Below are 15,360 nucleotides of genomic sequence, written 5' to 3' on the forward strand. Positions count from 1 at the left end.
CGCCAGTCAGGCTCACACCTACCCCGGGAGTCTGGGGTGCAGGTGGCCTGGGCCTTGGAGGGCTGGCAGGGATGCCCTGCCTGGGGCCCAGCCCAGGGCAAGCATACAGCGGGCACTTAATAAATGCCTGGCAAAGGAAGCCCTCCAGCTGCTGCCATGCCACATATGTGGGTGTGGCTGCACTGGGTGGGGGGGGTACTGCGTCCAGGCTGGCAGGTGACCTGGCCTCTAGCCAGCCTCGGCCTTGACCTCCTCTGAGCCATCAGCACTCAGCCCCTGGGCGGCATCAGAGAGACACACTGGCCTGCAGCTGTGCGAGGAGAGGGGCCTCAGAGGTGACCCCTGACCTGTCCCTGCCCCGGCTGCCCCCCATGGCGGCCGAGCCCCTGCCCTCAGAGGGGAGCCCCCTGGGGGCGTGGACTCACCTCGGGCCACGCTGGACGGCAGCTTCTGCCAATTCAGCTTCTTCATGCGCAGGGTGGGGGGCTGCACCCGCCGGTGGCTGGGGACCCAGGCGGAGCCCAGGCTGTGCGCCACGGTGATCTCCTCCATGCCGCCCGCTGCAGGGGGCCCGGAGGTGCCCGGCAGGGGCGGGGGCGGGGGTGGGCACCCCAGGCCTGGGGGTGGAGGCGGGGGGGGTATGGTCCCACTAGGGCCAGGCAGTGGGGGAGGTGGGGGTGAGGGAAACGCGGCCCCCAGGCTCGGCAGGGGCGGGGGTGGAGGAGGTGGGGGGGGCGGGGGCGGGGGACAGGTTGCGGTGCCAGGGAGGGGGGGTGCAGCTGGGGGCGGGGTGGGCTCCAGCTGCTCCGGGGCTGTGGGCTGCGGCGCCGTCCTGCCACTCTCGCCCTGGACGCTGGCAACGTGCAGGCCGGCGAGGGTTGCCGCTGGCTGCTGGCCCCCGACACCCACCATCGGGGCACCGGTGTTTTGGGGGGAGCTGCCCCTTCGACTCTGGCCGAGGTTGACCTGGACACCCTTGTGGGCCTTGTCCAGGGAGTGAGGGCGGGGCCGCCCCTTAATGGACAGGAGCCGCTCGACCATCTCCTCCAGGGTGCACTCCTGGGCTGGGGTGGGAACATCCAGGTCAGGGTAGGGGGCATCCGGAAAGGTGCAGCCCCCTCCCTCGGGCAGAGGCGGGTTAAGGACCGAGGCTGGCCCCCTCCCCCCACGGGCTAAGAACCCAGTGTGCCCACCAGGCTGGGGTCAGGGAGGGGGGGACGCGAGCGGGGGCTACGGGCACAGGGCCCCTGCCCGCACCCCATCCCACCCACTCACTGTCACTGGCCAGGAGCACGGCCCGGTTCACCAGGCTCTCCAGGGCCTCCCAGAGCAGCTGGCTGGAGCGGAGGGTGGGCTCCAGATGCAGGAGGCCCTGCAGCACAGACAGCAGGTGGGCGGACACCGGGGAGCAGCTCACCTGGGCGGGGTGGGCAAGGAGTATGGGTCACAGCCATCGCCTCCCCAGGAGCGTCCACCCTGTCACCCCTCTATGCCCCACGGGGGCCCTGGCGATGCGCCTGAGTCAGGGCTCCCTGACGGGCACGCCGGTGACACCTGGGGTCAGGTCAGCGTGGGGGGGCGGTCTGTGCCCTGTGGGATGTGCAGCATCCTGGTCTCCCCCCACTCGAAGCCAGTCGCACCCGTGCTCAGTTGTGACAACCCCAGATGTCTCCAGATGTTTCTGGATGCCTCCGGGGACGCTGGCCCCTGGCTGAGAGCTGCTGGGTTCGGTGAAGGGAGCGGCTGAGCTGGACCAGAACCCAGCGCCCCGACTCGCTGCTCCCGAAGTCCCCTCGGTACCCCTCACGGTGGCCGGTGGGCTGGGCCCAGGACAGCACAGCCAGCCTGTCCTCCTGGGTCCTGTGGCCCTGGCTCTGGCCGGAGACAGCCCAGACCCGGCCCCAGGCAGCGGACTCCAGCCTCTGCCTCTCTCCAGCCCCCCAGGCCTCTCAGCTCTGGATGTGGCTCCCGCCGGCCCCAGCAGGGCAGGGTATGACCAGCGCAGGACAGGAGGCCCCTTCCAGCCCTGGGCCCACCGGCCCCTCCCCCAGACAGTCCGGGAGGGGCTGCCGGCCCGGCCCACCTTGTGGAAGAGGGAGGCGAAGACCTCCTGGTGGCTGCTGACGTCGACGCCCCCGAAGACCCGCAGCAGCTCCTCCTCGTCCTCGGCCTTGGCCTCCCTGAAGGCCTCCAGCTGGATGAGCAGGTCCTCGTCCTCCAGGTCTCTGCGGCGGGAGGGTGGGGGGGGCGGGCGGGCTCAGAGGCCGCTCCCCCAGCCTCCCTGCCCCCGACAGGCACGCACACAGCCCTGAGCAGGGCCCGTGGCCTGCAGGTGGCCGCCGTAGCCAGGGGCAGCCGGCCTCTCCGGTCAGCTCCGCGCCCCTCGGGACAGGAAGCGCGAGTTCTCACACTCGCAGGGACAGACGGAGGGGCCGTGCCGCGGGGGGCACGGAAGGGGGGGCAGGCCCTCCTCTGGGTGCTGGAGGGCGGCACCAAGGCTGCCCCCGAGGCGTCCCCCCGGCCTCTGCGAGCAGGCGTGGGGCTCTGGCCTGAGCGGGGTGCTGTGCGTTCACCGAGCCCAGCACAGGCCCGTCCTCAGCCTGGGCAACGAGCCGCCCCCTCAGCGCCCAGCAGACCTCTGGCGGCGGCCGGCGTAGCACCAGTCGCACCAGCTGGGGCTCCTACTGCTGGGGTCGCCCCCCGCCCACCTCCCTGGGGGTGGAGGCCCCACCCTGGAGCGTGGTCCTGGCAAGGCCTGGGATGGGCTTCTCAGCTACACGGGTTTCTAGATGTCCATTTAAATTTGAATTTTAGGTAAATACTGAACGATAGTTAGCACAAGTATATCCGTGCGACATGCGGGACGTACTTACACTAACAGAGCGATCTGTTGTCTACCTACGATCCAATTTAACTGGGCGTCCTGTACCGTACCTGGTAACTTAGTCTCTTGGGGCAGCTCCCAAGCCCCTGGGTGGGAAGTTCTGCTTAATGGCCTGTCCAGCAGCGCTAGGAATGGCCAGCTGGGTTCTCCCTGGGACCTGGCCCCGGGAGCGGTGGGCCTGCTGGGGCCACTCCAGGAAGCCCCCTCCCTGCCCAGCTGGAGGCGAGGCTTGGGACCCAGGGGGAAGGGGGGCCTGGTTCTGGGGAGCAGAGTGGGGACTCACCGCAGCCGCATCAGAACGTCCAGCAGCTGCAGCCCTGGGAACGGACAGGTGCGGTAAGTCTCAGAGGCTGCTGCTCGGGTAGCCCACCCTTGGGTCACCCGCATCTTTGACACCTGCATCTCCACCCTTTCCCTGGGCTCACTCCTACCAGCCAAAGCACCCTGCCCATTCCCTCGGGACACTGGGGATATGGGGCTCTCGGGGGAGACCACACTGGACGCACAGTGGTCCCCAGTAAACGGTCCCTGGCACAGCCAGCAGGGCTGGAACTGAACGTCAGAGGACCCGCCTCCCTCCACTGCCCGGCAGCCTTGCACAGAGAGCCCTCCAGGGCTAATGTCCAGGGGTCCCGAGGCCCTCAGTCCACCGAAGGGAGCAGGTGGGGGCAGGAGGATTCCCGGGCCCAGGCAGAGCCTGCCTCTGGGGCCCTGGAGTGGAGGGCACGGGGCGTCTCCCCAGAAGGGGGCAGCGCGGGCTGGGCGGCCAGGGCCCCAGTGGCGGGGGTCCGGGCAGGGCTACCGATGAACTCGCTGCGCAGCTGGGCGCGGGCACGGACGTCCTCGGGGCCCAGGATGATGGCGTTGACCACGCTGAGCAGGGTGGCCACGTAGGGCACGTTGTCGCTGTCCGAGAGCTCGTTCATGATGACGCTGAAGCGGTACTGCTGACTGCACACCGTCTGCAGGGTGGATGGGGTCAGTGTGCCCCCAGGCCCCACCCAGGCGCCAGCCACCCACCGCTCACCTTGTAATGGTCCAGGGCGTCCAGGGTCAGGGCGTGGCCCTCGGGCGAGTAGACGCACAGGGCCGCTAGCAGCTCCAGCACCTGCTTCTTGACCATCACGTTGGACGTGTCCAGAGCTACCAAGGGCAGGGGGCCTCTCAGGGGGGCCCACCGACCCCAGCCCGGGCTTCCCTCCTCCCGCCCTGCCCCCACCCGTGCCCACCGACCCCAGCCCGGGCTTCCCTCCTCCCGCCCTCCCCCCACCTGTGCCCACCAACCCCCAGCCCGGGCTTCCCTCCTCCCGCCCTGCCCCCACCTGTGCCCACCGACCCCAGCCCAGGCTTCCCTCCTCCCGCCCTGCCCCCATCCGTGCCCACCGCCCATCCTGGGCTCCCACGCTTTGGCTGCCAAGGGCAGGGGGCCTCTCAGAGGGGCCCACCGACCCCAGCCCGGGCTTCTCCTCCTCCCGCCCTGCCCCCACCTGTGCCCACCGACCCCAGCCCAGCTTCCCTCCTCCCGCCCTGCCCCCACCTGTGCCCACCACCCATCCTGGGCTCCCATACTGTGGCTGCCATGTGCCCGGCTGGCAGAGGCCGGGGTGCCCTGTATCAGCCCACCGCCCACAGCAGGCGCTGGCCTCTCCGGACGCGCTGACCGTCCCCGGGGCCACGGGGAGGGGTGTGGAGGCAGGCACGGCCCCAGTCACCTGGGGTCGACTCCCGCTGCCCTCAGGTCTAAGGGGGCCCCTGTGGGCTCCGGGCCCAAGGCCAACATTGGCAGCCCTCCCAGGGCTGAGCCCGTGTTTTCTCCAAACTTAGACCAACTGTGTTTACAGCAGACACAGCCTGCGATGCCTGCCTGTCCCCATGTACCCCTGCCTCCCACTGCATTCCCGGAGCTGGGAAAGTTTTGGGGGTGTCTCTCGGCTGGCCCTGCTGAGACTGAGGCACAAAGGACTCTATAGACAGCAACAGCCGGGCCTGGGCCGGGTGGTCTCTGGTTCGCTCGCCCACACAGGCCCTGCCCGCCCCGGAGCCCCGAGCATCGTGGGAGCAGCACAGCCTGGTAGGCAAAGGGCACGCAGTGAGCACTGTCCACCAAGGGCCACTCGCGGTCTCTCCCAAGGGCTGAGGACTGAGTTGGCTGCAGTCCGGGGAGACTTCCTAAAAGAGGCGACAGTGAGCCAGAACTTGAAGGGCGGGCAGGACTTGGCCGGCACACGAGGGCACAGCAGCCTGAGCAGGGGGTGGAGACGGGAGACCGGCAGCTGGGGAAGGAGAAGCCCCAGGTGGCCAGAGCAGGGATGGGGGCGGGGAGGGGGTGGCGGTGGAGGATGACGCCGTTGGCAGGGGCCGCAGACCTGAAGGGCTGAGGCCGAGGAGCTCGGAGCCCGGCAGAGTGGAAGCGGGCCCCTCAGGTGGACGTGTGTTTCTGACCCAGGTGACTCCAGCTGCCACGGTGTGGACAGGGGCCCGGAGGCCAGAGACCGGGGAGGGGACAGGGCCCAAACTAGCACAGGGCTAGGTGGAAAAGCAGGGCAAAGGCACAGAACAGAGGGGGCAACTAGGTGCAGCTGGTAGAGGATCACGGCTCCAAGGTGACCTGGAGGCTTCAGACTTGGGAAGATGGGAAACTGGTTCCTCCTCCAGGAAGTCCTCCCTGGCTGCCGGGCCAAGCTCTTTCTTCCTGTGCCCCAGCCCTCCCACCGCCTTCCCCAGCCCGGAGCCTCACCCTGGGAGAGCTGCCGCACGTAGGCCTGGTTGCTGAGGATGTACTGGATGCCCTCCTGGGAGTTCATGACGGCACGCACGCAGCTGATGCAGGTGAGCTGCAGCAGGGCGTCGGCGATGCGGGCCACCCCGCGGCCCGACAGGCGCGCCAGGGCCTCGAGCAGGAGGTCCAGGCCGCTCTGCTCCAGGAACTGCACCATCCAGCCCCCGTCGCTGCTCTCCAGCCGCTTGCGCAGCCCCGAGTAGTTGACCACGGAGGGCACCTGCAGCAGCCGGATGCACAGCTCGGGCTCAGCGCTCTCCAGGTTGGCCTCCGTGGGGTCCGAGTCCTGAGGCCCCAGCTTCTCCTTCAGCGCTGCCCACTTGCGCTGCGCGCCCTCCTTCACCGACATCTTGCTGAACTGCGGGGACAGAGGAGAGGGGTGTCAGCCCGGAGCCCGGCCCCAGGCCCGGAGGAGAGCCACAGCCCAGCTTGGCCCCTGGCTGGTCAGTGGAGGCAACGTCCCCTGCTCCAGGCCTCCACCTGCCAATTGGGGACTCATTGCGTTCCTTGCTGATGCCCAGGCCTGCCCGGGGGACACACTACTGGCAAACCCTCATCCCACCAGGGCTGCCACTGCCCACGGGCTTCCCCTGTGCCAGGCTCTGCTTACACCCATCCCGGTCTCGATCATCACGGCAACCAAGGAGGCAGCACCGCTGTCCTCACTGAAGGCACCAGGACCCCAGAAGGCTACACTGGCAGGAATACCACTGACCCAGCGGTGATCAGGCAGCAAAAATGGGGTCTCCGGGGCTCCCTTATCTGGCCCCCAGGGTGCTTCCCCTGCCCAGTGGACAGAATCAGATGGGGACAATAGGGTGGGTGGGGACAATTCCAGACCCTGGTCATTTCTAGCCTGCCCACAGCATCGGGAATGTGCCTGGGGAGGGGGGCTGACTCGAGGGTCATGTCCACCGCCCACCCAATTCAGGGCAAGGCCAGGGCCCTATGGGGAGCAGCCCTGCCAGGCCCCAGTTTCTGTGGGCCTCACTCTGTCAGTCTGCGTGCAGTGGAAGACCGGTGTCCCCCAGGCCTGTGGCTCTCGGAGACTGACCCGGATGCAGCTGCAGGAGGTATGATCGCAGCCCAGAGAACATCCCCCGGAGACCGAGGGGTGGCCCAGCCCAGAATGACCCCCCGACGTGCCCTTCCCCAAACGGAACAGCGGGACAGGTGGGCTGTGCTTCTGTGTCATCACCACACCCACCGAGGCCCCTCCCTGGGGCCCTGGGCTGTGATGCTGTCCCCAACCACAGACCCTGGGGCTGGCCCCCAGAGATCAGGGGCAGTCCAGGCTCTTCTGCGACCATGTATGGCTTGGGTCTTATATTTAGCGTGTGAGAAGGGCAGCGTGGGGGGAGGCCTCAGGGGCAGGGCACGGCAACACCACTGTGCCTCATGCCCAGGGCCTGGTGCCAGCACTGCCCACCCCGACCCTTGGCCTCCCACCACCCGGCAGGCGGGCACAGTACGCCCCCACTTCACAGGAGCGGACACGGAGGCAGCACCCAGGGAAACCAGATCACGTGCCCACGGCCCCAGAGATGGAAATGGCAGAGCTGAGGTTGGACCCCGGAGGGCGGCCTGAGGCCCTCGAGATGCTGGATGTCCAGTGCAGCGTCACCCTAAGGGCTGCTGGCCCTGGTAACAACTTAGAGGGGAGACCCGCGGGGCCACCTGAGGTCACAGGAGACAGGCTGAATGGGGCCAGGAGCCCAGGGGCCTGTCCCCGGCGGGGCTCGCGGCCCCAGCGCGCGCTGCTGTCTCTCTCGGAGGTCCTGCTCCCCCTCCGCCTGGGTGAGGGTCTTGGGCATCCTCGCCCCTCCTCTGTCTGCAGGGGGTCCGCACCAGGAGTCCAGCACCCTCCCCCCACCCTTCATCCTCCCCCTGCCCACCTGCCCTGCGGGACCCATGGGGTCCTTCCAGGAAGCAGCCTGGCCGGGGGGAGAGGGGGCTGACCCCCAAGTGCCCCTAGCTCTGACGCTCCCAGCAGCCCCTGGCCGAGCCTGTTCCCTCATCTGCACCAGCGTCGGGCTGCTGGCAGCATCCTGAGGGGTGGGAGGCGAGGGGCCTGTGGGGTGCCCCTCAGCCCTCCCCCAGGGGCCCCCACGGCCTGGGTCCTGTGCTGGGCCAGGCCGGCTGGAAAAGCCGGGGCCCGCCCCGTGACTGCACCCTCCCAGGCCCGGCCGCCTCAGACCCCCAGGCACTCACCCAGACTCTCAGGACCTTCCGGCTGCCTCGGCCCATCGATTCTGGGCCTTGCCACCGGCTGCCCCTCACACTCTCCTGGCTTCTCATCACTGCTGACCAGTGAGCTGCCCGGTACCAGCCGTGGCCCTGATCCCTCCCAGGCAGCCTCTCAGTGGAGGGGAGGGGGCCGCTCCCACCAGCACACGGAGAGCGCGGCAGACGGACCTCCGCACACACTGCCACCCGCCGCGGGTGCTGCCGCTTAAGGAGGACCCAGAACCCACCCTCCCTTCCCGCCCCGCCTCCACTGGCCCGAGTCCCTGGCTGCCTGGCACAGGCTGAGTGGACAGAGCGCGAACTCTCCCAGGCCAGCGCTCTGGCCTCCCAGTGTCCTCGCCAGCCAAGAGCCCCAGGGGTCCCTGGATGCAGAGGCAGCCCACGTCACCAGAACCACCCTTCCCGGTGCCGCCCCGTCCTCCCAGTGCACACCCAATTCCCGGGCCCACAGGCTTGCTGTCCTGAAAGACCCCCCCACGGGAGCCCTGGGTCTGCGGGAGCAGAAGCAAGGCAGGGGACCAGCCCTGCCCGCCACCTGTCCACGAAGGATCCTACGCCACGTGCCCTGGCAGCCAGCTCTGCCCCAGGCGCCGCGTGGGGCGGCGACGGTGCGCAGGGCTCGGCTGGCCGCGGCCCGGTGAGCACGGGGCGTCCAGCTGGAGAGCAAAAGCTCAGCTAGTGACCCAGAGGCTTGGGTGGGGCAGCTTCTCTCCCTCTGTGATGCCCACCAGGGTGCCCAACATCGTCCAGGGCTGTCAGGCCCTGGGCCAAGGACATCCTCCTAGAAATGTTCCAACTGCTGTTCAGGATAAAGACTGAATACATAAATGGACCACGACCAGACCATATATAAACACGGAACTCTGAGCCACAGCTGCAGCCACCAGCCCGCGACACCCGGCCACCATCACAGGAACCAGCCCAGGAAGCAGCTCCCTCCGCGCCAGACCTGCAGGAAGTCAGACCTCCATCTCTAGCGACAGCCCAGGAAGCCCTACAGCCGCCCTGTGACACCCCCACGGCCGGGACTTGATCTGTAACCCATGGCTTCCACTGTTTTTGTCCTCGCTTCCGACTGAGGACCAACTGGGTAAAACCGGACGTGCCCCCAGCCATCATGCGGACGCCCCGTGTCCTATGCGCCGTCCAGCTTCCCAGTCCCGCAGCCCCCATCACGACCGAGGCCCCCTTTTTCCTGTAAAGAAGCTTTCTGTACACAGAAGATATTTTAACGTATTAACATATATTATATAACACGCATGTAGATGGCTACGTGTGTATGGAACATTCTAGGTCTGTAGGAACCAGCCAGCAGACGACTCCCTGGCCGCAGCGGCCTGGAATAAACAGCCTTTGCCTGTTCCCGTCCGGGCGGTGGCTGAGCACTTCCAAAGCGAGCACCGGAGGACATCAACCTTTACTGCCCTCAGGAGCACAGGCTGTGGGGACGGCCCTTCCTGACAACACCCGGGACGCTGCGTGGGAGGGAGCGTGGTGGAAGCTGCTGCCTCCTTCCTGGGCTCACCGGCTGTGCGCCCAGGGAAGTTACTCTGCCCCTCTGTTCTCCATCTGTGAAGTGTCAGAGGGCTGCAGCGGGTTTCCGTGCAGAAGCTGCACCCGGTGGGCAGAGCGAGCGCGCAGGGCTCTCCCGGCTCTTGTCATCCTGTCCGTGGATGCCTGCCTCTCTGCCCTCGGGCCCCGCTCAGCCCTGGCCCACCGCGCAGCCAGTCCAGGCGCCGAGACCTGGCGGAGCCACGGGGACCAACCCAGTGTAGTCTAGTCAGGGCGGGGCCCCAAGCTCAGGACTGTGTTCCCAGTTCTGCGGGGGGGGGTCCCCCCCAGATGAGGGGTGTGGCCAGCCTGCCCAGAGCAGGGCCAGCACGGGAATTTGGAAGGGCAGACCGTTTTATGCAGCCAGTGCGGCAGGCTTAAGAAGAGCACGACCACCTGGGGCTCCCAGGGGTTCAAGTTCAGGTGGCTCAGGCCAGCCCCCGGCCCTTGGCGACTGAAGCACCCCCCTCTGTCCTCCAAGCAGTCCGCCCCACCCCTGCACCAGAGCTACAGGGGCAGCGACCCTTTGCAGAGAGACCCTGAGGCTGACGTCAGTGGGATGTCGCCCGCGGATCCTTCACGTTCACCGTTTTCCTTCCATTAACGTGGAGTTTCCACTTGGGCCGGGTCATGCCTTCCCCTTCGGACGGGGACTCAGAAGGTAGGGTCTCCCTCTGAGCTTTCCCAGGGTCAGCCCACCGATCCGGGTGTCCTGCTCACGGGCACGCGCCCAGCCCACACAGATGCCACTTCGTCAGACTCCCTCTGGCTCCCCTCCTGCACTTGGCCAGCCTGGTACCTCCACCTGGGCACCCTCATGCCTGGGCAGCTGGGCACTCTCGGGAAGCCACCGCCCCTGCCTGGCGGTCATCAACCTGAGTGCGTGCGTACAGCGGGGGCAGGGTCAAAGCTGGCCTCCCAGACCTCCCAGACCAGCCCCTGCAGATGGAGAAACTGAGCCAGAGAGGGCGAGCTGGTCCAGGCAGGCACTGGGCGCTGAGCTGTGTGCTGGGCACGGCTGCTGGGAGGCCCTGCACGGATCCACTGGACTTTGAGCAGCATGGTAGGGTGGGGAAGCCCAGACTCGGGGTAAGCACTTGGCACCTTGTGGAGGTGGGTGAGGCCTTCTGTTCCTCAGTCCCTGCAAGGGCTGGCGGAGGAGGGGCTCTGGGGCCGGAGCGGGGTCCAGGGCTAAGGAAGGTGCCGGTGAGGGGGACTGGCTGCCTGAGGCTGGGGAGACAGCTTTGGGGTAGCCCTGCCAGCATCAGCAAACGGGCTGGGGTGCTTCTGGGCCCAGAGCCAGCGAGGGCGGGGGCGGGTGCAAAGAGTTAGCTCGTCTTCCCCCGGGGTGGGCGTAAAACGGCAGGAGGGGGGTTCCGGAACTGGAAGGCAGGGGCTGCCACACTGTATTTTTAGCTCCTACAAGAACCCAAATTTTTCCACTGCCTGGCAACTCTTGGATTACATTCCTGGCAGCTCCTGGAGCTCAGGGGCAGCCCGGGCCCTGCTGGGTAGGAGGGGGAGCTGAGGCTGCCCTGCTGTGACCCCGTTACCCCTCCTTTCCAGAATCTCGGCTCCTGTGTCATGTTCACCAGGCCCCGAGCCCTCAGGGTGCCTCAACTCAACTGTGTGGGTCACCTCCCGTGGGCTCATCCCAGGTAGGGGGTCCTGTGCACAGTGGGCCCCCGGGAAGGAACTGCACGTCCACCCATCGCCTGCCCGTACCTGGGCGTGGAGTGCGCAGGGTCCTCACGGGTCCCTGGCCCGTCTCCCGTCCAAGGAGCCCTCCTGCCCGCCTCACCTGCCGTCTCCAGGAGGGGGTGTGAGGCCCCTGCCTCCGGAGCCCTCACTGCATCCAGCAGCGGGACAGAGGGGCCCGCTGGGAGGTGGGTGGGCGCCAAGACATTCGCGGCAGTACCAAATTAAAACCCAGAGGTGACAACCGGGGTGCCAGGCGCACTGTGTGGGATTCCAGCCACGTGAAATGTGACGTGTCGCATGAGACACGTGCCAAACGCTAAGAGATGATGCACCCACGGTGAATATGGCCATTTTCACGATTATAAAGGGGCAGAGCAAGCCAAATGGCAGAAGGAGACCAGCAGCATCTCACGGAGGGCGCTGGGCTTCGAGCAGGCCCACCCCCAGCTCGGGCCACCAGGGGTGAAGGGATGGACCTGGGAGCTGGGTCTTCTGTACGGTTAGTTAGTGGAGAAGGGCCGGGGGCCCGGGTGGCCCACCGTGCCCAGGGATCTGGACCAGGTTGGCGTCGTGACCGACGTGGCCTGCTCACACCCTCCTTGTTAGCAGCAGAAGCTGGTGGGAGCCACATAGGGCGGTCCTGGAGCAGGGAACTGACTCGGGTGAACAGGAAAAGCAGCCGGGGCTGGGGCAGGCGGTGCCGCCCTGCCTGGGCTCACGGGGGGAGGGTCCCTGCAGTGCAGCCCTGAGCTGGGCCCTGTGGGTGTCTGGGCTCCTGGGCTCACGGGGGGGAGGGTCCCTGCAGTGCAGCCCTGAGCTGGGCCCTGTGGGTGTCTGGGCTCCTGGGCTCACGGGGCGGAGGGTCCCTGCAGTGCAGCCCTGAGCTGGCCCTGTGGGTGTCTGGGCTTCTGGTACGGGGCTGGGGGTGATCTGGGAGCCCTATTCCCAGATCCCAGCTGGGGATGAGCCAGCTCGGATGCAGGGAGAGGCCAGGAAGGGTGGAGGTACCCACACCAGGAAGCCAGGCTTTCGCTTCCAAGTGCCCTGAAGGCTCACAGGAACCGGGTCTGTCCTCGCCTCCTGCTGTCACCTGGTCTCTGGGCCTCGGCCTCCCCAGCTGCACACAGGCAGAGCCAATGGGGAGCGCCCAGAGGGCCTGGCCACCTCTGCCAGTCTCAGGGCTCTGGGCCAGGTTCTGGGGGATCCCAGGCCGGGAGGGAGGGGACCGGCTCAGGGGCCAACGGTGACAGAGGCCACTGCCGCCTTCTGGCGGTGAGTCAGCTCTGACAACGAACACTTGAGGGAAGTGATGGGTGCAGACCTGCGGTCAGGGAGTGAGCGAGGGCGAGGAACCTGGTGGCCCCGCGGGTGGCAAGGCGGCGTCTGGCCACAGCTTCCACCTGCAGGGCTCCGCTGGGCCGCACGCAGACCTCAGGCTCGCCACCAGCGTCCCCTCTGCGTGGGTTCTCTCCCCCAAGACCAGACAGAGCTCAGAGCAGCCTCCTCCAGGAAGCCCCGTGTCCCTCCCCCCGGCCCCCTGCTGCCCTCAGGAAAGGCCTCTCCCAGCAGGGAGGAGGACCCTTGGTGTCCAGGGAAGGGAAGGGGTAGGCCAGCTTCAGGCCCTGATCGCCCTGTGCTTGTCTAGGCCTCAGGGTCTTGGGGTAGGACATGAAGGCCACCCACTGCCTGCCCCAGGGGGCCCCCACCCACCCCCGCCTGTCCTACGTCCCCATTCCAGGCTGCCTGCCCAGAGTAGGGAGAACAAAGCCACAGACTGGCAGGGAGGGGCCCAGCCTGCACAGCCTGGCACTGCCACGGGCTGCAGCCAGGGCCTGGGGGCAGGGGACAGCTCAAGTTCTAGCTGAGACCAGGCCCTGCTGCTGACTGGCCGTGTCCCTTGGGCAACACACAGGACCTGCTGGGCCCTGGATTCTGTCCTCACACAGGGATCAGCATGTTGGTGCCACCTCCCCGCCCCAGTCTGCCGACAGATCCACGGATGCCACCTGCAAAGCGGGCCCATAACTGCCAGGAAGCGCTGTGCCCCGCTGCCTACCCGTCCACTGTGCGTGACGTCACCTCGGCCAGGCTGCCGTGGCCGACACTGAGCTGGAACGGCGCGTGCCCCTTCTCCAGTCCCGCTCAGCATCCCTGGGCCACCACCCCAGAGAGCCCGTGCCAGGAGCCCGGCCCTACCGGGCAAGTGGGACCCTGGGCCACCCACCCCCGAGAGCCCGTGCCAGGAACCCGGCCCTACCGGGCTGTGTGCTGTTCCCTGCCGGGCACCGAGGGGCCAGGCCCATCCTGGACTTGGTTTTCTCATCTGCAAAATGGCCAGAATGTTGTCCAGGGACCGTGGGTCGGCTGGGCCAGTACCGTTTGCACAGGCGCCGGGCCTCCTGGCCAGTAAGGCCCCTCCCAGGCGGCTCCCCTACTCCTCTCGGAGGCGACCTCCCAGGTCCTACCCCTGGGCCTTCGTCCCGGCCGTCCCTCTCATCGCTCTGCCCCCTGCCACAGGCGGCCCCGACGGCTCTGCCTCCAGCTGCACGGCCTGGCCCGGCCCCTGCGTCGATAGCCTGGAAACACCAGGCAGGGGCCATGGATGTCCCCAAAGCGGGCAGCATCCTATCTGGGCACACGGGGCTGGCGTTCTCAGGCCACTCACGCCTGTGCACGTGGGGTGGCGGAGCCAGGCCGGGAAGGGGGACGGGCAGCACCCCCTCCCCACCCTGGGGCCGGGTGAAGAGCAGATGTCTGTTTCCCGGCTGCGGCGCGCAGGCGGCAGTGCCGAGCTGTACATACTTGGAGCAAAAATGGGGACACGGGCTCGGGGACATGGATGGTGGGAGAGGCAGGCTGCACACCGAGGCCACATCCCAGGGCCCCAGAGGACCGGGACCAGGCCGGACGGGGAGACTGAGGCCCTATCACCCAGCTGGGCAGGGCCCATGCTGGCACTCACACCCACATCCACCAGCACCTGGCGAGGACCAAGGTCAAGCTCAGGGATGGAGAAGCCCCTGCCCCACCGGCTGGGTCTGCGGGGACGGCGTGACGCGTGTGGAGTGGGGGAACCAGAACTGTGTGGCACAGCAGGGGCTGGGGCCGGCCTCTGCTCACACAGCCGAGCGGGGTCTCAGAGGAAACGCAGGGAAGCCACGCCCAGGGCTGGGACGCGGCCCCGCCCCTCGCCCCCGGCCCACTGCACCCTCTAGCCGCAGCGCTCCCCTTCGATGCTAGGCCTCGGCAGCGCCACCTGCAAAACAGGAAGCAGAAACAGCCTCCACCTCCCCAGGCGTGCGCCTCCCACCCATGCGGGGCTTCGCTCGATGGCCCCGGCCAGCCGGCCTCCAGCAGCGCTGGCCTTGCACCCCTTCCCAGGGAGGCCTCCACCTTCCCGAGCGGGTGGGCCCAGGCACAACCTCCTGGGAGTCGGTGGTCCTCCAGTCTGCCCTCCCCCTCCCTTCCCACTGGGCCCAGCTCACAGGATGGGGGGGCTGAGGACGCTCTGGCAGCCTGTGAGCAGCGGCCGCTGCCCAGGGCACCCGGGAGGTGCCGCTGGGAAAGCTGCATTGGGGCAGAGGGCTGCGATGGGGGGGCCGGGCAGGCGGAAGAAGAACGATGGGGTGGGCAGGCCGGGCAGGCGGAAGAAGAACGATGGGGCGGGCAGGCCGGGCAGGCGGAAGAAGAACGATGGGGCGGGCAGGCCGGGCAGGCGGAAGAAGAACGATGGGGCGGGCAGGCCGGGCAGGCGGAAGAAGAACGATGGGGCGGGCAGGCCGGGCAGGCGGAAGAAGAACGATGGGGCGGGCAGGCCGGGCAGGCGGAAGAAGAACGCGGCCTTGGCCCTCGGCCTTCTGCTTCGGACAGCCCAGGGAGAGGGGCCTTTTCATCAGTCACCCACCTGCGACTGCTTCCGCCCCTCCCGCCCCCGGCCACTGCCAGGAGGGTCCACCACCCTGATGGGCCGGCGGCTCCCGGGCTCCAGGGCAGCTGTCCGTCCGCGTTGGCTGCTCTGATCTGCACTCACACAGGTGGGTGCCCTGAGGGTGGGCCGGCATCCCCGCCCCGCACTGGGGGCCGGGGCAGGCGGCGCTGCTTGGCCGGGACAAAGCTCTCCTAGCTCCTAGGGCATCAGGCCTGGAACCCAGAGGCTGCTGCACCCATGTGCTCTTCCTGTGGGAACTGCGGCGATAAG

The 15,360-nt window shown here is 67.9% G+C and overlaps 1 protein-coding gene across 1 annotated transcript in view; it reads right to left on the reverse strand.

The window, feature by feature from the left end:
• Positions 1–15,360, reverse strand: part of INF2 (inverted formin 2) — a 28,279-nt gene that overhangs the window by 10,651 nt on the left and 2,268 nt on the right. The window contains exons 2-8 of the mRNA XM_082834606.1: positions 5,622–6,021; positions 3,912–4,027; positions 3,687–3,846; positions 3,168–3,201; positions 2,084–2,225; positions 1,276–1,417; positions 426–1,064 (exon numbers count right to left, since the gene is read on the reverse strand). Of these exons, the coding sequence (XP_082690732.1) occupies positions 426–1,064; positions 1,276–1,417; positions 2,084–2,225; positions 3,168–3,201; positions 3,687–3,846; positions 3,912–4,027; positions 5,622–6,012 (1,624 nt within the window). The 5' untranslated portion in view covers positions 6,013–6,021. The remainder of the gene's footprint in view (positions 1–425; positions 1,065–1,275; positions 1,418–2,083; positions 2,226–3,167; positions 3,202–3,686; positions 3,847–3,911; positions 4,028–5,621; positions 6,022–15,360) is intronic.

Source organism: Leucopleurus acutus (genome assembly GCF_964270905.1).
Source record: "Leucopleurus acutus genome assembly, chromosome: 1".
Taxonomy (NCBI): Eukaryota; Metazoa; Chordata; class Mammalia; order Artiodactyla; family Delphinidae; genus Leucopleurus; species Leucopleurus acutus.